We start from the raw sequence: 25,737 nt of genomic DNA on the forward strand, positions 1-25,737 counted from the left end.
CCAGAAAATTTAAAAAAAGAAAGTTCCACAACAGAAAGCAATTCTGGTATTTTACTGACCTCTACTGGTCGTTTTCTATCAAGACAATTAAATAGAGGCAGTTGAACAGAAAAAAAAGTCCCTAAGCGGAAGCCGACAAGTCCTAGGACTGATCTCCAGAGCTCACAAAATACATACACATATAAGTAGATACAACGGGTCTCGAATGCTCGACCTACAAATGGTGTGCTTCTAAAGTGATTTAACTCTATCCTGTGACTTCCTTCCCACGATTCATTTCTTATGGGATGGGATACATTTTCTCGCTATCTCCCAAAAAATAAACATATGTGTAGCTCACAAAGGACAACAAAAAGGGAGATGATATACTACATTTCTCTGATGTGCACTGTGAATGTTCTACCACTATTCCATTAATCAAATATTTTGATCTCACTATACCAAGAAAAACATGTGTTGTGCACTCCTCTATGGTGCCTGCTGAACCTTTTTCTCAGTATTGCCTCATTCTCTTGTCCATTCTACAACACCCCCATACGGGTAAACATAGTGTAATATGCCTGCCTCACAATGCAACCTTTTTTTAAAAAACATATTTGCTGGCGGCTTCCAGTATCTATGAAGGTGGAATACAAAAAGATAAGAAGAAAATATAACCTGTTAGCTTTTGTGAAATCACCTTCCAACTATGAAAGTTTCAGGGATTCTAGTGCCTCATGTCTAGTGGTTGACACAATTACTTAAATAAAGGAATACATCTAAACCACCCCCCTCCCCCCACCCAAAAAAAACCAATACGCCGAAGCTAGCAGCCATTAATGTCCTCCTTCATTTACTTGTTTGGAAAAAATGGTGGGTAATACATTTCCCCTTTGACGAACTGGAGGGACAACTCTAAAGTATGGAAGCAATTAAAATGCCTAGTGGTGATGCATTTCAAATAATATTCCTGAAATGTATAGTACCCTTCAGGTATTTTTCCGGTTGTGTTAAATAGCTTATTGTTTTTGAAAAAATATTTGTGTGTCATCACGAAAATAAGCTTTCAGAAGGAACTGTGGAATGTAGCCATCTCAAATGCATTTTTCAGATGACTGCAGACCTCATATATAATGTCACGCTTGAAACTGGTGGGAAACTGGTTTGAGCAGAAAATGCCTCTCCTCTACACAAGATACATTTGTGTAATGCAGTTTATTCCAGCGAAAATTGCAAAAAATTGCGCAGTGCAAAATTTCACAAATTTGGTCCAAAACAAAGTTCAGTGATTTCAAGAACCCAGACCTACTTTTCTACAGAAACATTTGAGCATCATGCCCTTCCGAAAGATGACATGAGCTATCATTCTTTGACACATAACATGTTGGTTGAGACGCTCACCTGTTCCAGTAAATGCTACCAGAAATCTTCTGCATCTCTGCAAGCGCGGCCAGCAGCAATGATGATTTACCACAGCCTACTTGTCCTACAATCATTGTTAACTGACCTGGAAGCAGAACAGACACCAATTTGCATTTTAAGATGCAGTGCGTATTGGTAAAAAAGAATGTGTGACACATTTTTTGGACTGTACCTTGAGGGATCTTGATATCAATATTGGATAATGCTGGGGCGCCGTCCGGTGTCCAAGTGAAAAAGCCATTTGTGATCTATGATACACAAAAGGGCACTATAATTTGGATAGTAACCTTGTATGTAAAGTGTAGAAAAGAGAACATTTCAAGCTAATTTTGCTTTCAAAACATCTTCTCTTAGAGCAATCACGTGTAACAACAAACGTTATAATTTGTTATACATTACAACATAAACATGCGATCGAAATACCAAGGAACATGCAAGTCTCTCTGTTTTTTAATTTCATCTGAGCTTTGTATTGAACATTAACTGTTAAAAAGATTAATAATCTTATGCTTTAAAAAAGCTATTGTTTGCTTTATGTATTATCAATTGAAGGTACTAAAGGCGTCAGGTAAGCGTATGTGAATGGCTTTTCCCCATCCGTAATGGTCTTTCAGAGATATATGCCTGACATATAACTTAGCCTAAGTTCTTCTTAGCTTTCAAAGAAGCAAGGCTAACATGTTACTGACTGCACCAGGGCTACTGGCCTCCAGAGTAGCACACGACTGAGCTGTGTCTGCAATTTGCCAGAAGTGGCATTACAGCATTTCATCCAGTTAAACTGAGATGAGCCCCAAGCCTGCTGTGGCCCGTGGCATAAAGCTTGCCAGTGAGCTTATTGTTTTCCTCAAGCCTCAGCTCGCCTTGCCGTACAAAAGGGGGTGGTGATGGACGGAGCATCTGAACCAATCAAACACTCACACCCAGGCAAAGATCTGGGTTTGATCCATCACCGTTCTTTAGCCCACTCTGCCACCCCAGTTCAGACATGGCTATATGCAAATCAGTCTGACCCTGTGCCTCATGGGAACAGTCCAGCCCGAACTGCCAAGCCATGCCTTCCCTGGACCGTAAACAAGCTTCCGAGGACCGGTTTCTGGCATTACAGCAGTCTTCAGCCCGGCTTGCTTGAATCCAGTGGCAAAGTGAGCAAGGGATTCTAGTGCCTCATGTCTCCCATGTTTACGGTCCAGGGAGGACATGGCTTGGCAGTTCGGGCTGGACTGTTCCCATGAGGCACAGGGTCAGACTAATTTGCATATAGCCATGTCTGAACTGGGGTGGCAGAGTGGGCTAAAGAACGGTGATGGATTAAACCCAGATCTTTTGACTGGGTGTGAGTGTTTGATTGATTCAGATGCCCCGTCCATCACCACCCCCTTTTGTACCGCTTTTGGCCGCCATAAGTGTGGCAGGGTATGCTCAGACATGAGTCCCTTGCTCACTTTGCCACTGGATTCAAGCAAGCCGGGCTGAAGACGGCTGGAATGCCAGAAACCGGTCCTCGGAAGCTTGTTTCCGGTCCAGGGAGGACATGACTTGGCAGTTCGGGCTGGACTGTTCCCATGAGGCACAGGGTCAGACTGATTTGCATATAGCCATGTCTGAACTAGGGTGGCAGAGTGGGCTAAAGAACGGTGATGGATTAAACCCAGATCTTTTGACTGGGTGTGAGTGTTTAATTGATTTAGATGCCCCGTCCATCACCACCCCCTTTTGTACCGCTTTTGGCCGCCATAAGTGTGGCAGGGTATGCTCGGATGTGAGTCCCTTGCTCACTTTGCCACTGGATTCAAGCAAGCCGGGCTGAAGATGGCTGGAATGCCAGAAACCGGTCCTCGGAAGCTTGTTTCCGATCCAGGGAGGACATGGCTTGGCAGTTCCGGCTGGACTGTTCCCATGAGGCACAGGGTCAGACTGATTTGCATATAGCCATGTCTGAACTGGGGTGGCAGAGTGGGCTAAAGAACGGTGATGAATTAAACCCAGATCTTTTGACTGGGTGTGTTTGATTGATTCAGATGCCCCGTCCATCACCACCCCCTTTTGTACCGCTTTTGGCCGCCATAAGTGTGGCAGGGTATGCACAGACATGAGTCCCTTGCTCACTTTGCCACTGGATTCAAGCAAGCCGGGCTGAAGACAGCTGGAATGCCAGAAACCGGTCCTTGGAAGCTTGTTTCCGGTCCAGGGAGGACATGGCTTGGCAGTTCGGGCTGGACTGTTGCCATGAGGCACAGGGTCAGACTGATTTGCATATAGCCATGTCTGAACTGGGGTGGCAGAGTGGGCTAAAGAACGGTGATGGATTAAACCCAGATCTTTTGACTGGGTGTGAGTGTTTGATAAATTCAGATGCCCCGTCCATCACCACCCCCTTTTGTTCAGCTCGCCTTGCCGCCACTGTCCCATCCGACCTGCCCATCAGCCTTGTCCTTGTAACGCAGATACTTTTGTGCAGAGCACACGTCAGGCGCTTCCACTCTAGACGTGCAGGTGTAGCACCATGCTGTGATGGCCCGCCCATTTAAGGCCATATGAAGGATTACACAGTGGTGCCTTAGCATCGTTTGTGGGATGAGCTGTTTGCAGTACAAACATTAACTTGTAGAAATTGCGGGGCATATGTAAAAGCCCCTATTGCTCAGGAACGTCACTTTTAACAACGTTCCTGTGGCAATAGGGGCTTCGCTTTATTTACAAAGCAGCATTAAGCCACTTAACGTGCCTTAACGCCACCTTGTAAATAAGGCCCCTTTCATGCTACACTTAGAGTGAAAGGGGTGGGCAATGGGTGTTGTGGTGGGCATTCCGCCACAACACCCATTGATTTTGACGATTCCCCTATTTATCAGGGTGGCGTTAATAAGAGGCAGTGCCAAAATTAAGACCAGGGAAAACCTGGACATAACATGGCAAAATGAAAAGAAATGATAATATCTCATTGTTTTTGCTGTTTCTATGTGTGCAGTATTGTGAAGCACACATCCAAACAGCAAAACGCAATGAATGATTGTTTATGTGCAGGAAGGCGCCCCTTCCTGCACATAAACAATCATTTAAAAATGACGATTTGCAGTTTCTATATGTGCTGCGCAATGCAGCACACATAGGAGTCACAAATCGCCATTCTGGATTGTTTATGTGCAGGAAGGGACACCTTCCAGCACATTAACTATCATTCCCTCAATGCAGGCGCCTTGCACTATGGTGCAAGGGTGCCTGCGCTGCCGCTAGGCAGCTGATTTTAGCGCCTGCGCATGGAGAAACGCAGGGGTTAGCCGTATTATTGTCAATACCTCGCAACCCTGCGTTCCTAATGTGGCAGAGCACAGCATTAGCAATTTTGGAGCAAACCCATGCTCCTTCCGCTGCGAGTTATATTTATACACTTTAGACACTGCCGATGCATGAAAACAGGCGCTTGACTTTGTACTGAGCCAGCACAACTTTTCATATTAGGGCCCAAAAAATAGAAGGCAAGCAGAAGCCTAGCAGAAGTACACACAGCGTTTGTTTCAATTAAGAAACTCACACTGAAGAGAGAGCATGCAGATTTCTCTTTTAATGTTGTGTTTGAGTGGGCTCTGTGTCATGTTGGGTGGTGAGTGGCGAATTGGTAAAATGGAAAAGAAAAGTAGTATGGGGAAGACACTTCAATTAATTTGAAATGTGTTTTTTCACCGATACAAATAGCTATATCTATGTGTAAAGCAAAGTAAAGCAAAGTAAAATAGACAAACAGGTATGTGAAATGGGCTTTATAGTATTGTAGCCCATATTTTTTAAAATGCTTAATTTGTCCTCCATGCTTCTATTCTTTCGGGGCTGGGAGAATTCTTAAACTCTCCCTGCTGATAAGGGGATCAGCTGTCTCGGTGCTACATGTGAATGATCACTGTAAACGGTGTTTTCTGTTGTACGCTTTAGTATATGTTTTCACGCTACCTTTACATTTTTAGGAACTTTGTTACCTTCATTAAAGCTTTACTCATGCGATATTGTGGAAACATCAATGAGAATGATATGAAGAATTTTGGCATATAAAACACAGGCTTTTTAACAAGTACTGGCAAACCCAACAAGTCGCAGGTCGAAAAGGATTGCTATGTGTTTTGCCGATATTTGTTTGGCTGTCAGTCACATGTGAATGTATGCATCATTATGCACATTTGGCCACCAATCTTGTTACCCATTCTGATATGTCCATCAATGAATGTGCTTGCTCCTTCATCATCATCATCATCAAAGATCTTTAGGCCAGATGTACATAGACTTCCCTTTGCGATTAATTAATAGAATTGTTTTGCAATTTGCTATTAGGAAAGCACAAACAGTTATGTACAACAGTGTGTTTTACACTGTTTGCGATCCCCAATGGGTCGCAAGGGACCTGCCACATTAATGTTCATGAGGCAGGTTGCAATTGCGACCCATTAGGAATGGCCAGCACTCACGGGGATGGTGGCCAGGTAGGGTCAGCAGACCACCATGTTTGTGACTGCTTCACTGTTTTTTTATTTTGAAATGCAGCTCGTTTTCCTTAAAGGAAAACACAATGCATTTGAAAAAGAAAAATGAAAAGTTTCCTTCAAAGCACTACCTGCTCTAAGAAAATATTGGCGCCCACATTCACAAATGGGAAGGGATCCCTTGGGGACCCATTCTCATTTGTGAATGGGTTAGCACTTCCTTCATGGAGTCGGTAAAGTATGAATATTTTGAGACTGCATTCCAGTCGGTAAACATTCATACATGTCCCTGTGACTCGTTAGTAGGAAAGGGGCCCCCCTTGGCACGCCCCTTACTATTAGGAACTCGCAAACTCAATTTGTGATTCTGTAATAGCTTAGCGAGTCCCAAAAAGGGTTTTGTACGTTTAAAAATAATTTTTCAGCTTGCAAAGGGCCTGATTCTGTGAATCGGGCCCTTTGCGAGCTGAAAAAAGCTTTGTACATCTGGCCCTTGATTCGGGTGCTAAACACACCCACAAAAGCACATAAACTAAAATGGACACCTGAAATATACAATGAAATATAAATAAATCAGCAGTAAAACCATATTGAATTCATTGGTAGCTTGGCACGAGCAGGCAGGCCTATCTCGGAGGCAATGTGTAAAGCGTTTGCGCACCACCCACACAGCAGCAACACACTAGGCACACCAGAAAAGGACTCCACACAAGGTTAGATATAAAAATAGCCTTTGTATCATAATAAACACATTAAATCCTAATCACACAATGTATACTGTGCGAATGGACACCAGGCAGTATTTACAGGGGACTATATACACATGACAGGGCCAATTGGGCCACTGTCAGAACCATCACAAAGTAAAAATAGTAGATGTAGAACATATAATAAATGTAGAACACAACCAGTAATTACTGGCAAACACTGTATTCAGTATTATATTCTGCAACATAAAACATATTATGCAATCAGCATCACATCAGGCGCCAACCACATTATGCGCCAACCTCATGAGCCTAAACATACTAGACAATACCCTCACAATCATGAATCCTGCTAGGGGCAGAAATCACAGTAGAAAGTAACCTCATCACATAAACTATAGTAGAGGTATAAATCAGGGTGCATCAATCATAGTATACCTACACCCTAAGCATAAACCCATTATGCGCTATAGTAGAGCTCTGCGCCCTACCACATAACTCACCCCAGGCCAACTGGCCTCCTCTAGGGCGCCATTGCCCTACATCCAGCGAAGTCAGGGCTGGCTGCAAATGCAACAAATCAAAGGGGTGCAAAGCGCTGTGGCCAAGGAGTGTATTTCACTCCTTTCTCATTGTGTAAACCAAAATTTCTCCAAAGAAATAATAACTCTGGCACTACCAGTGCCTCTGGGGTCCCCACTGGGACTCTTCAAACAAATATGCCTGAACGTTGCAGCTGCCCACTGTCAGGCGGGGTTGCTGTGGCAATAAATGTAGGCTTGGGCATTCACTGTGTCCTGTTGGCCCCACTGAGACTTTCTACACAATGGCCACTCCCACGTTGCAGCTGTCCGCCACAGAGGTACAGCTGTGAATATATCAGCAGAGGCTCTGGCACTTCTGTGCCTCGGGGGAGGCACCGACAATGTTCCTCGACACACCTTCCCTCCTCCAGGTCCTCCACTTGGCCCCACTCACCGGGCTCTTTGCTATCCTGGTAAGATCGTCACTCTGGGGCAGCCTCCGCGGTGGAGAGCTCTCTCTCGTAACCCCTCAAAGCTCCCTCCTCGTAACTCATTGCCTCTTGGCCGCAGGCAATTGAGCCTCTCTTCACCCGGTCCCCATCCTCGGGACCGGGACTTTGTTTTGGAGCCTCGTAACGCGGCCCGGCCCACAACCAGGCAGGGCCGTCTGGCTTCCGGGTCACATTGGCAGCAGCCCAGCAACGTTCCTGTACTTCTTGCCTATGCTCTAGAAAATAAAGACGAATGCGGAGTGGGCACCCGCTTCGGTTTAAAAATGCACAACGCGGGGTGGGCACCCGCTCCTTCAGAAATGCAGGCAACGAGGGGTGGGCTACCGCTATGAGAAGCCAGCAATGCGGGGGAATGCCTACGATGGGATTCTCTTGAGATCGATCGCAGCTCAGCACTGCAGCCCAAAAACGAAGGATGCACCTCAGGATGCAAACAAAGCGCTTCTCCAAAATGCAAAATAAAATGCTCACAGGCGCTGTAGTCCAAAGCAAGACCTTTAGGACGAAACGGGCTGGGCCCAGGTAGGCCAGCTGACAGGGCCCTAGTGGCAGGACAGTCCCTAATGGCAGTTCCTCCTGGAGCTCAGCAGCAGGTCCCCCTCAAGTCAGGAACAGCACAACAGAGAACATTTTCATGGGGTCACAGCCCCTATATTTATGTGCCCTTTTCCTTTGTGTCACAGCACAGGGCTTGGGGATACCAGTCAGAACTGGTTTAGGGGAGCTTTGGAGCACTTTGTTTTGCTCATCTCCTCTCTCCTTTGTCAGGTGGGGGCTCAGTGATTAGACGCACCACAGGGGGCAGAACCAGCATTGTGGAGGGAAGGCACATCCCTATTCAGGTCCCAGGTGCAACTCCTCCCTCCCATCTCCATGCAGATCTCTCGATTCACCACTGGGCTGACTCCCCCAGTGTCCTGGAGCCACCCACACCTCTCTGCTCCTGTCAATCACAAGCCAGACATGCAATTCACATCAGGCAGGCAGACACAAAGTACACAGAAATGGAAACTTCTAAAAGTGGCATTTCTCCACCAGTCACCATAAATCTGCGCACACCATTGCGCAGCATTTATTCTCACATGTTCATACATACTAAACTCGCCCCTGCACTCCTCTCATACCAGGAATTACCAGGGTAACACATATTCCCAAGCATTTCTATGGGAGGGCAGGCCAATCTCACCACACGCACTCAGAGCGCGCACGCACTTTACACTGGGCCACAGTGCTAAAGTGTGCAGAGGCCAAAAACTACCAATATCAGGTCACAGAAAAGGCAAAAGGTTTAGGGGTGAACCTGCCAAAAGGGCCAAGTTCAACAGCACTGCTGAATGTTGTCTTTCTTTAGTAATGAAATTAGAAATTGTTTATTGTATTGCGTACAACATTTGCATAATAGGAAAACGTGCAACAGGGACTGAGGGCAAATATCATAGAATGGGCAGGGATGTGCTAACATTTCTTTGGAATATCCAATTGAGAAAGAAAGTAAATAGATAACTGTGCCTGCGCTAAATGAAAAACATTAAACATCTTTCCCAGCTCTCTTCCTTGTGTTATGAGTAGGTATTGCTCCAGACCGCACAATCACTTTAATGCAAATACGCCAAGACAGATGAGTTCTTTCGTTCTGTAATGACCTGTGCCAAGCGTGCTGGTTCTATAAATGTATCTTTTAATAACTTTTTATCCACCCTGTGGTTGGACTTAGGGTGTTAGAAGAGCGATACCGGCCCTATCTTGAGAAAGATTTTCTTGATAATAGCGAGCCAGGGAATAATGAGACCCTTGTCACCGGAAAGTTAATCTTTAATAATCAGCTGGTTCAAGCTCGCTTCCTGATCGTGACCCAAAGAAATCCGTAAAATTATGGGGTTTACTTTAATATGGTCCTTTATATAGTTAAGTCCTAATTTCTCATGGCAGACAAAAAAAAGAATATCTTGCAGAGGTGTTTACCCTCCACCTGAATAGCTGCACCACTTGCTATACCCCTAATTCCATCTCTATAGGTTGCGACAGGCATACACTCTTTTTATAGATTGATTGAAATGGTATTAATGAGCCACTACTTGTGGGTAAGGGGGCAGGTTGTATTGAAAAAATGTTTCTGCCAACAATGCAAAGGTTTGGGCGACGATGAACTTGAAGAATCAAATGTAATCTCTAAATAAGAAAAGCTGTTGGTCCTTTCTAATTGCCTACTACCCAGTGTAAGAGTCGGAACACTAAGATGTTTAGAACCTCAGGCCATACTGTATGATTTAGAAACATTTGTAAGTATAATTTGGTCATAAACTGGGGAAAGGAAGTAACTAGAAGCCGCAAAGCTTTGGGAGTGCAGACCACCAGGACCACATCATCTTCATAGAGCATGGTCGATACAGGGGCACTCTGATCCTTGGGATATCTGAGGTAATAGTGCAAAGAAATGGGCTCAACTTATTAATATAAATTGTAATTAAATGGGTGGCCAACACAGCCCTGCGTGAGCTCAGGTTGATTGCGAAATCAAGTTTTCTCTTACACCCATATCTAATTCTGGCACTCATATTCTCGTGTAGGGCTGCCAGAAGGTGCACAAGGGTCTCATCTAGACCCATTCCCAATAAGTTATTCCACTTGCAAATTATTAGATTAAAATGTAGATATTGCTCTGCAGTCCCCAAAAGCAATCTAAAGCCTTTCTGACAACTATTCAAAATAGAGTTTTCAGAGGCCCATTTATCGATCCTATTATAGATGACTCAACAAAGAATATTTATGGAGGTATCATTAACAGAAACTGGAAGGTAATATCTAGGGTCTGAAACCTCACCTTTTTTGAAAATGTGAATAATTACTAAGGAAGATCAAGATCTCTGTAGATGGGAGTGGGCTAAACTATTCAAGACGGCATTCAGCAATGGTGCCCTTAGATCATAATTGCCTGCAACCAAATCTATTGGGACCCCATTGGTCCCAGTGGTTTCTAATTAGGGCTCTGCTGAGTGGCTTCTATAACCTAATTTAGGGAGATAAATAGTTGCAACTGTTCTCTAAGTGAAGACTCGAGCTCCTGTGTAGATGTACAAGAGGTCTCAGTGGAGTAGGTTTAGGAAAAATTAGGCACCCATGCAACACTACAAAATTTGGCAGCTAACAAAAGGAACGCGGCTAGTGAGGGTTCTGATAGAAGTTAGAGTAGCTGTAAGAATTGTTTTTGTTGGTTGACTAGGATGTAAGCCCTGGTCAAGCAGCAACCACAATCCTAGTCAGGGCGAGGCACAAGCCACCCCTAAATTAACCTGTGCTCGACCATCTGGTAGGTTGGCACTCCTCAGTCAGGCTTAACTTAGAGGCAATGTGTAAGGTATATCTCCAACACTTCAAACAATAATGAAGTGAAAAAAACATACAAAAGGAATCTCCCAGCATGTAGCTCCTTGATACTTTTTGGAGCTTATAGCTTAAAAATGCACAAAGCATCAACTGAGAGTATCTGGTCGTGCTAAACTGGGACAAAGTCACAAGTTCAGGCCGACCACAATGGAGCACAGGATGGCAACAGGGACCTACTTAGGCCCACTGAACAAAGTACCTTAAATCCTGGTTTCAGGAGCATTGCGAGGATCCAAGTCGAAGATGCGTTGAGCAGCCGAAGCATTGAGTGTGTTCTGAGATGCAGCGAGGATTCGATGTGAGGGCCTGCATTTTTATTGAGGATCCTGTCAATGGGGCTTGCAAACTGAAGTCCGGCGTCAAGGATGACTTGGCAGGGTAGACTCATAGATGGCAGAATCCAGGTGCATATGGAATGATGTTGGAAGCCTGTCATGTCCCTGAGGCCTTATATCAGGAGACCAGCCACCTAGCCCTTGGAGTAACTCTGGGTTCAAGAGATGCAGGTCCAGTCCTTCTCCCCCAGACAAGAGGGCAGCAGGCAGCAAGTCAGCACAGCAGGCCAGCAGTCCTTCAGAACAGCAGTTCAGCAGAGTGGCAAACCTTTCAGCAGCGCTGCAGTCCTTCTTCCTGGCAGAGTAACCACAGGTCCAGTCGTGTACTGAGGAGTTGGTGCCAGGAGTTCAGTATTTATACCCATTTGTGCCAGGTGCCCTATCTTAATGGCCTGGCTCCAGACTAACTACAGGGGGTATGCTGCCCTTTGTGTGGGGACAGAACACAGCCTAATCAAGAGTAAGTGGGGCATCCTGCCAGTCTGGCCCATCCAGGTATACCAAAGCCCTCCATTGTGTGTGACTGTCTAGAAGGAATACACAAAGTTCAAATGTCAACTACACCCAGTCCTGTGACCCAGAGACATGCTGCATTCACCAAAGGGCTAAGACAATAAAATGCCAACTTTCTAAAGAACTAAAGTTCAAGTACTGAAGTTGCCATTTTCAAATTCGACTTCACCAAAAATTTGGATTTTTCATCACAATTCCAGAGACATCAAACATGAACAAGTGCTTTGTTCCCATTTGGAAACTTCACTTATAGAGTGTAATGAGGTAACAGCAATGTTATCCAGTGGGAGGGGTGGGCCTTGCAGTAGTGAAACATAAATTAAAGAGTTGTTCACTTCCAGAACATGTAAACCTTAAAAGTACTTTTAAAATATATTGCACCCTGCACTCTGGGCTATCTGGGGCCTATACTAGAGGTGACCTATATGTAGTAAAAAGTAAGATTTGAGCCTGGCAAAAGGTTTGCTTTGTCTGGTCGAAATGGCATCTTAAAATTACACACACAGGCTGTAACAGAAGGCCTGACACAGGCCTAAGATGCTACTTTAGTGAGTTACACAATGAGTGCTGCAGGCTCACTAGTAGTATTATTTACCAGCCCTGGGCACAGTAGCTTAACTCTACCCGGGACTTACAGGTAATATTATTATGCCAATTGGGTATAAGCCAATCTTATCATGTTTTAAGCAGAGAGCACAAGCACTTCAGCACTGGTTAGCAGTGGTAAAGTGTGCAGAATCCAAAAGCCAGCAAAAACAAAGTCAGCAAAACAGGAGGTCTGAAGTCAAAATGTTTGGGGCAAAACCCACCAATGATGCTAGGTCTAACAGTAGTGCTTATGATCTTCAAATTTTTTATGTATGGTGCAAGAACTAAATTATCTCACTTCTTGGTATTGATATCTATGCGCCTACGTTTGACAGCTGCCGTATGCATCCTGAGAGATTTCCTCGGCATCTCTAGGTTTTGCACAAAGAGCTTTTCATAGCTGCCTATTTGCTCTGGAGCAGGTTTTATTAAACCACCTGGGTGAATCACATTTATTCCTTTCAGGTTTTAAAAGAGCATGTTTAATACGATTAACGAGGTCTTCGAATAAACAGATGACTAACTCATTCTGCAGCACACGTAGATGGAGCAAAACGCAATTGATGATTGTTGTTGTGCGGAAAGGTGTCCCTTCCTGCACAACAACAATCATTCCTGCAACTCAGGCACCCGTGCACTATGGTGCAAGGGTTCCGTTGCAGGCTCTAGGCTGCTTTTTTTTGTGCCGGCGCAGGGTGTGTACAGGAATGTACCATATTGATGTACATATGTTGCATTCCTGCACTTGGAAAATGGCGCGGCATGGCACACCAAAATTGCTTGCAGGACTGCGCTGGCACTGTGACATTTTCTTGTAAATATAACCCTAAATACCTTACTTATTGGTAGAGTCAGAGTTACCACGAGAGAACTGTGATCACCTTAGGTGGGTTCTAAGGTCATGCTCTGGACTAGGTAGCTAATCAAGCCTTTAGATGTAAAGGTGTAATCAATTACAGAGGAGCAAACTCTATCTCGAATAGTGGGTATGGTGTTGGCACTACCCCATGTATACTCCTGGGTATTACACAGGTCATAGGCTCCTATAATACCCCTGGGTTAAAGTCTTCTTGAGTCTTTGTTGTCTGTTGAAGGCTTCATTCCTATACTAAACTCTACAGGTACACAATTTTAATCTGGCATTACAATCTCCCTCAATGATCAAATGGAGCTCCTGTCCCAGGCTCCATAGCCTGCCATTTATGGTTTCAATAAAAGCAGACAACTTGGGAAATTTCATTTTCAGTGAACTCACAAAGTTATTGTTATTAAAATTAATCATATAGACACAGTAACTATTGTTTCCCTTAACAGCCACTGCTTGAAAGTCACAGCTGTCTGTGGGAATGAGCTGAGTTCTGACTTTCAAGGACAGATTAATCCATTAGGACTAACACCTCACAGCATGACCATGCTTAGGTGGTATAGCCTGGATGCTGAAACCTTCATAGCCATCAAAATCCACGAGAAGAGAGGCCCATGTCTCTTGGAAAACTATGATATCAAAATACCTTATAGATTTTCCAATCATGCTGGCATAGTTTGGAGCAAATTCTCACTGTGTTCCAGCTGCGGATCCTGAGACTGGGTGGTAAAGAAATAGGCTTGATTACAAATTCCTTACAAGAGAAGGGGCAGATTACTTCAGGTCTGCTCTGCCGGACACAGAGGTTGGATGGCAAAGTCAATAATTCGAAGTTAAATCTGATAAGATTTCATATCTGTTCCTGAAGGACAGACTTGTGGCTACCCCTTTATGGCATGCTGGCTTCTTAATGCATGTACATTCGTGCATCATGACATACGTGTGCTCATGTCCAGCCAGGCATGACAGCTTTTTCATTTACCATTTGGACATTGCAGATGGCCATGTTACAACAGTAAAATGTAAATAAAAATATGAAAAAACTGTGTGAACGATGTCATAAAAGCAAAGGAGTGGTCCGGTAGCACTTTCCAACTGCTGCTCTGCAAAAAAATGCACAATTAAATAAATAAATATATATATATTTTTTTTTAAATGGGGAGCAGGTAAGACGTAGGACAGAGAGTGAGCAGGAAATACAAATTACACACGGGCATAGTAGCACTATGCAATCACTGGGATATAATTGTATTTTTGTTATGGAGCGAGGTTAGGTCGTGGCTGGGCTATGTGACAGTGGAGCATGGAGGAGGAGTAGTGGTGGACACCATAAGTGCGCATGATGGTTTAGCCTGCCGTCTTGGCATCTGGGAGACTTCACAGTGAGCACTAGCTCCCGGAGTCGAGGTTTGGGAGAGAGGATCGAGGTGGCAGCCGCTGCGTGTACGGAAGGTAATTAAAATGTGTGCAGGATGTATAACTTTGAAAATAAGTATTGTAACTAAAGCAGAACACTAACATTTAAAGTAAAACTAATGCTTAGATATAATTAAAAACAAATACACTAAAACTAACACAATCCAAGTTTAAAAACTGAATTAAAAAATAAAGCAACAAAACTTATCTCTTCCTCTCAACAGATGGCAACAACTGAAATCAGTGCCAAAAAGAACAATGTCAATGAAACAAACACCTTAAAAAATGAAGAAAAGACAACATCCATAACACACGTAAAAATGTGAAACTGCAATGTAGAAATGTTTTAAAAATATAATAACATTGTCGCTTGCATCGATCAGGCCACAGATGCCAAATCAAATATCACACTCCATGGTCGAACATACACAACAGAACTGTATATAGAGGAGCTAAGACAAATAACGGAGTAGAAGGATGGCACAATTCCTTCCAAGGAAGACTTGGAAGAAGTAACCCTACACTTAGCCAATTCCTAGAAATACTTAAAAAAGAACAACACTATTAGGAACTAAGAATGTAAAAATCCCTAACCCAACTTTCCTAATTTAAACGCACCACCTAAGCAATAACACTTTTTAACCTCGCTACACACTGAACAGTAACAATGTGTTGATGTGTATTTTTATGTAATATTAAAACAACTTTAAACTGTAACCTGAATAAAATATTCCAAAAGCAGATATTCAGATTGATAGTTAAAAATTGACTTTAAACATATACTAATACCATAAAAAAGTCAAAGACATATATAATAAATCAATATACATATGAATAAATTAAATTATCCACCCAATACCATAAATACAAAATTACACTTCTGACTTTATAGCTGAAATGCTGACCAAAAAAAAGTACAATTCAAAGTTAACAAACCACAAATAATGGTTAAAAAATAAATTTAAAAAACAGCCCAAAATAGAACATCCAATCAAACTCCAATACTTCAGGCAATCTAACCAAAAGTTGAAAAGTAGAAGAAAAAAAAGCCCCAGGAAACTAAAAATTAAGGAAAAATGTAAAACATAAATTTGGTTAACAAGGTTATTCTATTTCCCTGAAATAAATGCACCAAAATTAAGTAAAGTCTGCTATCCGAAAACAACACGGTAAAGTAGCAACCTATAAACCAAGGCAACCAGGATTTACTACTGTCACATTAAACACACCATAATGGAAAAGCATCAAAACAATCATAAACACATAGAAAACACAAAACAATTATATATAAATATTATATTTCACAATGAGGCCTATCGCACTACCATAAACTAACACATAATACACTAACAAACAAAACAATAACATAAAATTTAATAACAAAAACTAGCCTAAATAACTCTTAATATCTCCCCCTAATTACTACACCGTTGGTTGAGGGTGGTCAGATTTACTTTTCCCAGTCCAAACTTAATCACATTGGGGAAAGTTTTGGACTTTGGGGTATTAAAATGTACTATTCCCACTCCAAATGTAACCACATTGAGGAAAGTGTTTAACCTGGGCGGGGGAGGGGAGGGAAAGAGAGGATCTATTCCCATTTTGTTTTAGGGGATAGGTGACACTTACTATTCCCACTCCAAAATTAATAACATCGGGAAAGGTGTTGGGCATTGGGAGAATGAGATTTATTATTCCCATTCCAAACATAAAGTAATTGTGGAGAGTGTTGGGCATTGAGGTACCAAGCTATATGGACACCATTTTCTTTACCTTGTAACACATCAACTTTTACACATTAAGCAAGCAACCCTAAAGAATGGCAGGAAACACTTTGGGGTGATAATGTTTAAACGTTGGTTTTTTCTACAAGGCAGCGCACTTTTTTGGACATGTGTTCTATATGGTTTTAATTTGCAGCCAAACCAGGACGTTTGAGTCATACATTTAATCATAGATATGGGTGGGCTAAATATAAAGTACATCCTCAATAAGACAATTAACATCCACATCACTGGTGCATTACTAAGGTCAACAGGAAAGTTAAATAAGCCATTTATGTGCAACCAAGTCTAAATTATATTTATAGGGCTAGAGCACGCTCACTGTGACATTGAACTAATACTACCAAAAATTGGTTAATAAAAAGATGAAATATTTAGGGACTTCATGGAAAAATGCGACATTGTTACACTCGTCTGGGAAAGCTGTACCCATGTCAGGAAAAAAGGTAGGCAATATTTTCTATCGGGCGTGATCTAGGATTGTGGCTGAGAAGTCTGCCTTCTGAAATTTTTGATTGCGGTGCCTGGGAGAGTTTACAGGACAGGAAGTGCTTCAAAAGAGGGTTGAGTGTTGGTGCTACTTCTGCTTTGGTCAAGGTGTTTATTGAAATCTTAAGTAATTGGCTAGTTTAACGGATACATTCCTGGACCCGGAGGAAAACATCTGAAGAAAGACAAATCCTGACTGCTCGGAAGAGGCCTGGAAGACTCCTGCACTCCATATGCACCCAGGGACTTTTCATGCTCCCCATGGGTTATTGGCTGCCCTCATGTTGATACTTTGAAGACACAAATTGAGTAAGAAGGGGGCCATCCTGTATGGGAAATAGAGCTGTCTAGGCGAGAGTGATCTTCACTAGAACCTGTGGGAGCAGTGTCTAGTGGGGGGTGGGGGGCTAGGCACTAAGAGTGTCCTGGGAAGCATGGAGCGGTGGTAGTGTGAAGGAGAAACCTGACCGTAATCTTCCAAATATTGGGCTTCTTGGTTGAAGCAAGACGTAGCTATGCCATTCTATCCCTTGGAACTATAACTGGAATACTCCAGAAGAGCACCAGGAAGACTGAAAACGTTGTTATATATCAGCATGGAAGGCGACTGACCAGCCTCTGTGAAGCAGAACAATTTGCTGGTAACTTTTTCTTGTTTTCAGTTTTGGTGCACGAGGAGCATCTGCAGGTTACCCATTTTGGTTAATGTACGTAGACAAACAGCGAATTTTGCACCCCCGTATTTCCTACAGCTCTTTCTGACCTTTTCTTCAACCATTGTATTTCCTGTTCCTTTCATCAGTTACTGACAATTTTGTGTCATTGTGCTTGATACATTTTTTTAATCTTTCTAAATTAGATTAAATATTTAATTGTGTTGGTTTCCTGATTTTACAATTATTTTAAAATATTTGAACACAACCTCGTTTCTCAGTGAAAGGGCCTGGTCCTTGTGTCATGGATAGCAGATGTTTAGCATATTTTTCCAAGTGAACAGTGCTTTAAACAGACAAGATTGTGTTTTGTAAAGTTAGAATAGACACCACGCTTAAAAATTTGAAATCCATTTTCTAACTATGATGAAATGTTGAAGCAGCCCAGCAGCTTATACTTGGGAAGGTGTAAAACACTACATATACTCAAGTTCCTATCACCAAGCACACACCTTGGTCTACTGAGCGAACAAAGGCTTCTTGTGTACAGTACACCTCTGCAAGTCCACTGCCTTCTGTTGTGTGAACAAGAATGCAAGAGAGGGAAAATATGTGTGTGTGCGTGTGTGAGAGAGAGAGAGAGACAGAGAGGGAGGGAGAGAGAGAGAGAGAGATACATGGAAGGAAAGAAAAAGAGAGAGAGAGCTCTTACTGGAAACTGCGGACTTCTGCCATCTAGGAAGTGATGTGATGAAGGATGTGTGAATTGAATTGCTGCAAACCAGTTCAAGTAAATTTAACATGGAACTATGTCGTAAAATGAAGTGTATACAATTATATAAATGGATTAGGATGTTTGCGTTATTACGTTGAAAATTACACCAAGATAGTTTGGGATTGTCCTTATAAAAATATACACGCATCTCATGATCCTTGTAGTAACAGTTCTGAATAAAGGATAGATTTCTGTCCACCTGTGCTTAGATGATGAAAAGAGCTATTCTCAATAGCACCACAATTGCATGAAGTTGAATACCAGACCCGTGGAGTAGGGAAGCCAGACTCTGGCCTAGACAGTGGGATACTAATTTACTCTGATGATAGTTCACTGCATGCCAGATCTGCAAATTCCAAGAAACGTAGGGGTATATTCACAAGAACGTGTGATAACTACCACAAGAGTAGCGTAACGCAACTTTCAGCATTGCAGTCTATCGTGGGAAAATAACCCAGTGACAACGTGGAATTCACAACACAGTGGTAGCATGCAATGGTTTGCCAACACTGCGGACACAGGACACAACTGGTTCAGCAAATGTGCACAACCTGCCAAATCACATCTGGAACGCAGAGAAACGTAACATCAAAATGTACAAGTACAAGCTGCAAAAATGTTTTATTCACACATGCAGTGCATTTGAACTTTTTCTACTGTCGCTTGATTGCCATGGACGGTCACAATGTTAAGTGCTCATGAGAAGTAAGTGTCAATGATAGTATTACCACGGGCCATTCCTGACGTGGCTGCAGTAGGATATGGGCCACCTGCCCCATCACCTCCATCATCGACCGGTACCTCTGGAATTGGGATCCATGGGGCCCTCGTGCGAACACAGATGTTGTGCAACACACAACATGCAATGATCAGCTTGCACACGATGTCTGGGCTGTACAGTAGCTTCCTACCAGTGCCGTTCAGGCACCTGAAACGTGACTTCAACACGCCAAATGTGCATTCAACAATGCCCCTGGTACAAATGTGGGCCGCATTGTACTGCCTCTGGGCGGGTGTGTTCGGATCTCGGAGGGGTGTCATCATCCAAGGGCAGATTGCATATCCTTGATCACCTGTGACAGTGCAGGGAGAAAAGAGTCAATACTTGGTTCGGCAGAATGTGATGGCAGGTCCACCAATCCAGCGACGCCTGTGCTGGCTGTGTTTAGGGTGAGTGCTCATCAGCCCGCAGGGAGTAGCTGATGCTGGCAACTACACCAACAGTCTGTATAGGGTGCTGGGGTAGGCCAGGATAACCATGAAGTGTTGTGGTTGTGTCTGGTAGGTGTTCGTGTAGTTTGACATGTTGAATGTGGTTTGGTCACGTGTGCATCCCCACAGTTGTGCATTGTGCTTTGGAGGCAATGTGATATGTGGTTTGTTGACTTGGTACTTACCAACGGACAGTCCCGTCCCATATGTGCCATCCTGAAAGTGTTGGTTGATAATGGACTGTCAGAAGATGAACGAATCATGCACACTGCCTGGGTAGTTGGCGACGACATTGGTGAATAGTCCCCTGGTGGGACACAATTGCCTGCATATTGATGGAATGCATGTGCTTTCTGTTGCGGTAGTGGTGTGCAGTATCCACAGGGGGCACGAGTGGGACATGTGTGCAGTCGATCGTCCCCAACACGGTCTGAAATCCGGCTATGGTGTAGAAACCTTGCTTTGTCTCCAGCTGTTTCTGCGCAGTGTTGGGGAAGTGAAGGTACTGGGGTATGAAGCTGAGGATGGCATCCAGGACAGGTGTGATGAACTTTGATAGGGCTGGCTGTGAGACCCCTCTGACTCTGGCAGTTGTTGGTTGGGAGGTGCCGGAGGCCAACAGGTACAGCACAGCCAGCAGGTTTGTCTGCAGAGGGATGTTGTTTTTCTGCTGTGTTGGGACCGTCAGCCTGTGGGCCATGTGGGTCATGATGCGGTGAATGGTTGTCCTTTTGAGCCTGTAGTGGGCGATGACTTCCTCAGGCGTTAAATTTGTGAGAGTGGTGCATTTTCAGTGGGTCCGCTGTCTTATTCTGCGCTGCCTCTGTGGTGGTCCGGGGGGGAAGGGGGGCGGGTCCGAGTCCAGAAGTGGTGGCTGTCCTGGTGGTGGTGGCGGTGGGTGTTGTGGCCCTGTTGGGGCTCCGAGCTGCATGATGAGTAGCTCCATGGCGTAGTTCGTTCTTCGGATGTGGCTGTGTGTGGGGCCCCGTTGCCTACTGCAAGTAGTTGTCCGTCTTTACACCTGCTTGAGGCAGGTGTTAAATACCTGCGGCTAACGCAGCTTATAGCGTGATTTCGGTTCACTTTGCGGATCTGTCAGTTCATTGTGAAAGTGTTGCTGTTGTTTTTTCGTGTGTTTCTGCAAAGGATCACTTACTTTGCATCTCATTAGCGTTGGTTGGTGGTGTCCGCCGGGGTGTTAGATTTTGGGGCTGTTATAGTGGGAATTCTGATGATGTCTACTGTTTGCACCAGCTTGTGAATGGGGTGTTAGTTCTATCTCCACTGTTGATGCGTTAAGGTGGTGATAAATCGGAGGTAACTCCTTGTGAATATGCCCCATGGTGTTCTGGTAGTTGTGGAGTCCAGTGAGGACCAATCATAAAGAGAGAAAGAGATCTGAAGTGGACAGCACCTTGTCCTCCAATACAATCTTGTGCCTGGTTCTGTACAGGAGAAATTAGAACTGTTGCTAGGGCATGCTCAGAAGGTTCTCTAATTTGTAGCTGTCTGCCTGATTTGAGGTAAACAGAATGTGAAAACATCAAGTGAGGGATTCTTGCGAGCACTGGCTAGCGTATTCCTGTGTCCCAAACATGTTAAACTCTTTCTGAATCCCTTCAGAAAGACCCAATGTAGTACCAACACAAATCTAAGAAAGGCACAACATACTTGGCCTCCTTGAACACTTTCGGGCATATTTCCAAGAAAGTGGTGGTGCATGTGTTAGCTCCAAAAAAACTGCACTCTTTCACTTTATAAATGCAGGGATGCGTCATATTTACAATGATACGGCACTTCCCTGCATTTCTCCCTGTGCAGGTACTAAATTGAGCTGCCTAGCGCCAATGCAGGCCCCCTTGCACCATAGCGTAAGGGTGCCTGCGTTGAGGGAATGATTGTTTATGAGCAGGAAGGTGTCCCTTCCTGCACATAAAGAATCCAGAATGGCGATTTGCAACTCATATGTTTGTGGCATTGTGCAGCACACATAGAAGTTGTAAATAGTCATTTTCCTAATGTTTGTTTATATGCAGGAAGAGACATTGCAATTTGCTGTTTCTGTTTGTGCTGCACAATACAGCACACATAGAGACAGCAAAAATGAAGAGAAATAAAGCATTTCTCCTCGTTTCACCATGTTAAGACCAGGTTTTCCCTGGTCTTAATTTTGCACTGCCTCACATATACATCACCCTTGAAAATAGAGGGCAGTGTCAAAATCAATGGGTGTTGCAACATGAGAGGGGGCTTTTTTTACAAGGCAGTGTTAGTCAATGTTAAGTGGCGTAACGCTGCCTTGAAAATAAGGAGATACCCCAATCACCACAGGAACGTCGCAAAAAGTGACGTACCAATGGTGAAAGGGGCTTGTAAATATGCCCCTTAATCTCACTCAAGGGCATTTCAGCTACACAATAGTACTCAGCACAAGCTTCAACAAGCGTGATCTAATACTTTGGAAACATGTTTAGTATGACGGTAGCAGCCGGCATGCCCTCATCCAGTCAAACAAGATACTGGGCCTACACTTTTTCTGCTCCTTTGACTAATTGTGTGCAATTTTACCAACACTTTGTAAAGATTTGGATGGATGGAGGGATTACGTAAATTACTCAAAAGGCCTTCCTCTAACCACTAATATCGACTAGTAGAGGCCTACTATAGTTTGAGAGTGAGCTATTGCAAACCATTTGCTCTGCTTTTCCAATGCCCGCTCTTTGTTTTAGTACAGGAGTCCTCTCATTTTATACTTTAGTTATGTGAGGCATTTTTTTTTAATTTACTTTCCTATTCTTTGAGCATGAAATAGGCTGTGGTTGATTATAGTGTTACATGCAGGCCACACACAAATGTCTGTATCTCTATCAACCGCTTTCCTTTCATCTCACGCTTCTGAACGGTGTGACACTGCTTCAAGAATTGCTTTGACGCCATCTCAGAACCCGTTGGTAGATGTGTACTCCCTTACTGAGCAGGATGTCTCTTTACATCAACCCTCAGTGTGCCTGTGAAGCGATGAAGGGGCTCGAGTCTGACTGATACACCGACCAGGCCACGCACACGCTGCTTAGCTTAATTATGGACATGCAGAGTAACTGCAGTGACGTGTAATGTCATCAACACGGGATAAACGAACATAAAGAGGTATCCAGATGTCTTGCAGCAAACCAGAACAAGCTAAAACAGGATTTAAATCTGAGGCTGCAGTTTCCAGTGTGGTAGTGATTTGTGGAATTCATGCGTATGAAAGTTGGTGTTTATTTTTAGCCTTCATCTCTCTCTCTCAAAGAGCTGAATACAAGTCAAAGCGAGGCAGGGGTCAACGGTTTAAAGAACACGAAGACGGATAAAGAACCAGGCTGCATTGAACACTCGCAGCCAGCAGGGACTATTTCATCTCTCACATGGGGACCGACCTTTAATTTCTCTTCATTTTGCCTTCCTATAATTTTGCTTCTGTTTTAGTGGCAGGTCTTGGTTAAAACGTTCCCTTAACAGACATTCTGGTACATAGTGTTTTTATTTGAGATATAAGTATAAGACTGTTTGCCACCTGTGTCGGCACAGCCAGTGCTAGCCAGTGGAGGCTCCTCGAGGGAGTGCTGCTGGGCGGTGGGCGGGGTGGGGTAGGGGCAACATAGATAAAATAATAAAACAAATTACATTGCACGCGCTGCAACGCATTGCAGCGCGCGCAACGTAATTTGTTTTATTTATTTATCTCCAATCGGCCGTATGCCGGAGTTTACTACCCCCAACCTGCCCCTCCCGGCCCTGCCTCACCGCGCCGCAGCATTCCCTAGAGGAGCCAGCACGGGCTAGCAATTCTGGACTTGTGGCACTGGGTGCTTGCCCGTCTTCAGCAGCAAGTAGTCGATAGATTTGGGGAAGCAAAATGCTGCTTGTAGAATTTCAGGCGAAGCACCGTTCTAAGACATGCTGGTGCATCCTGTGCAGTGGTCGAAGTGGGGAAAAAAGTAGGGGAACTGTGGGTGGAGAATCAGGGGGCGGGAATAACCGAAGGTTGAATCAGTGGGCGGTCAGGGGTGTGGCTAGAAATAGCGAAACATGCCAATTTTTAGTACGTTTAGCATTTCACTGACCAGTTACAGCTTATAACGTTATTTTATTAAAACAATGGATAAACATGTTTATTTGAGGTTTAATTCAGGAAAAAGCAAACACTCATAGGGAATAAAGGTTTATGTAAAGCGTGTGAAATATAAGCAGGAACAACATGTTACCTTAATGCTTTTACTCTCATTGTTCAGAAATCCATGATTATTTTTTGTCTCAAACATTGAGGTCATGAATACAGGGCTCCTCCTGTACGCATGTGTTAAGTAGGGCTCAGAAGAGAAAGGGACTCTTCAGGAGAATCTAGACTCATGGAAACCCACAAAGGCTCCTTCATATTCATGTCAGCCAACTAGCTGCTCAATCATAATATAGCAAAAAGAACAACTGGTGGACAGAATGCTGAACAATGTCATACGTTCACCCCAGTTCAGAAATCTGGGCTTAAATCCATCGTTTTTTGCCCACCATGCGATTCCGGTTTGAACCCAGCCATATGCAAATCAGTCTTGATCCTGCGCCCAATGGGAACAGTCCAGCTTGAACTGCCAGGCCAGGTCCTCCCTGGACTGGAAACAAGCATCCTTCAGAGCTCACCAGCCAGGATAGTTTGAGTCCAGTGGCATGGAGAGCACAGGACTCATGTCTGAGCATACCTGTCCCACTCGGGGTGACAAATGCAAAAAGAACAATTGATGGACAGAATGCAGAACGATGTCATACATTCACCCCAGTTCAGAGATCTGGGCCTAAATCTATCATTTTTTGCTCACCATGCCATTCCAGTTTGGACCCAGCCATATGCAAATCAGTCTAGATTCTGCGCCCAATGGGAACAGTCCAGCCCAAACTGCCAGGCCATATGTATTCAAGTGTCCTTTCATTCGGGAAGTGAACACAAAGCAGTCCCCACTGATCTGTACCCACTGAACTATGCACATTACATATTGCTCTTTGATATGCATGGTACATGTTTGCAGCAGGCAGATTACCCCTCTGCACTACCTTAGATGAGTAAAACAGCCACTAGACAAAACATGCTCCCATCACTCTCCAGCAGGTACATTGACATTCACCAAAGTTATCTTGGCACTTGTATTGTTGACTGAACCCTCCTGAATATACAAAGAACTTTGCAGTGTTTTTAAAACTCCTGCACTTGTACAAAACCGGTCCTCCCAAACTAAACTGGCCCCCTATCCTTCAAGTCACCCTGGGAAACGCCTGCTCCTGCCCTTTCACTGCTCCAGTCCAGTCAGTACTCCTGCTCATGCTCGATCAACACTCCTGCTTCATCAATTCCCCTGCCCCCTCCCTTCTCCTAGCCGTCACTTCTCCTGCCCGTCACTGCTCCTGCCCTGTTCACTGCTCCTGCCCTGTTCAGTGCTCCTGCCCTGTTCACCGCTCCTGCCCTAATCACCGCTCCGGACCTGTTCACCGCTCCTGACCTGTTAACCGCTCCTGACCTGTTCACCGCTCCTGTCCTGTTCACCGCTCCTGCCCTGTTCACCGCTCCTGCCCTGTTCACCGCTCCTGCCCTGTTCACCGCTCCTGCCCTGTTCACCGCTCCTGCCCCGTTCACCGCTCCTGTCCATTCACCGCTCCTGCTCATGCCTAATCACTGCTTCTGCCCTGTCACCTCTCCTGCCCCGTCACCTCTCCTGCCCCATCACCACTCCTGCCCCGTCACCTCTCCTGCCCCATCACGTCACCTGCCCGTCACTTCTCCTGCCCGGTCACTTCTCCTGCCCCATCACCTCTCCTCTCCTGCCCTGTCACGTCACCTGCCCGTCACGTCACCTGCCCGTCACGTCACCTGCCCGTCACTTCTTCTGCCTGGTCACTTCTCCTGCCCGGTCACTTCTCCTGCCCGGTTGCCTCTCCTGCCCTGTTGCCTCTCCTTCCCCGTCACTTCTCCTGTCCTGTCACTTCTCCTGTCTCGTCACTTCTCCTGTCCCGTCACTTCTCCTGTTCCATCACTTCTCCTGCCCTGTCACTTCTCCTGTCCTGTCACTTCTCCTGTCCCA

The 25,737-nt window shown here is 44.4% G+C and overlaps 1 protein-coding gene across 3 annotated transcripts in view; it reads right to left on the reverse strand.

Annotated features, from left to right (window-relative positions):
• ABCC8 (ATP binding cassette subfamily C member 8) overlaps positions 1-25,737 on the reverse strand; it is a 1,340,683-nt gene that overhangs the window by 672,371 nt on the left and 642,575 nt on the right. For all 3 annotated transcript variants that reach the window (XM_078681060.1, XM_078681061.1, XM_078681059.1), the window contains 2 exons: positions 1,574-1,649; positions 1,381-1,486 (listed from right to left, as the gene is read on the reverse strand). In XM_078681060.1, coding sequence (XP_078537186.1) covers positions 1,381-1,486; positions 1,574-1,649 — 182 coding nt within the window. The remainder of the gene's footprint in view (positions 1-1,380; positions 1,487-1,573; positions 1,650-25,737) is intronic.

Source organism: Lissotriton helveticus, chromosome 3_1, assembly GCF_964261635.1.
Source record: "Lissotriton helveticus chromosome 3_1, aLisHel1.1, whole genome shotgun sequence".
In the NCBI taxonomy this organism is placed as follows: domain Eukaryota; kingdom Metazoa; phylum Chordata; class Amphibia; order Caudata; family Salamandridae; genus Lissotriton; species Lissotriton helveticus.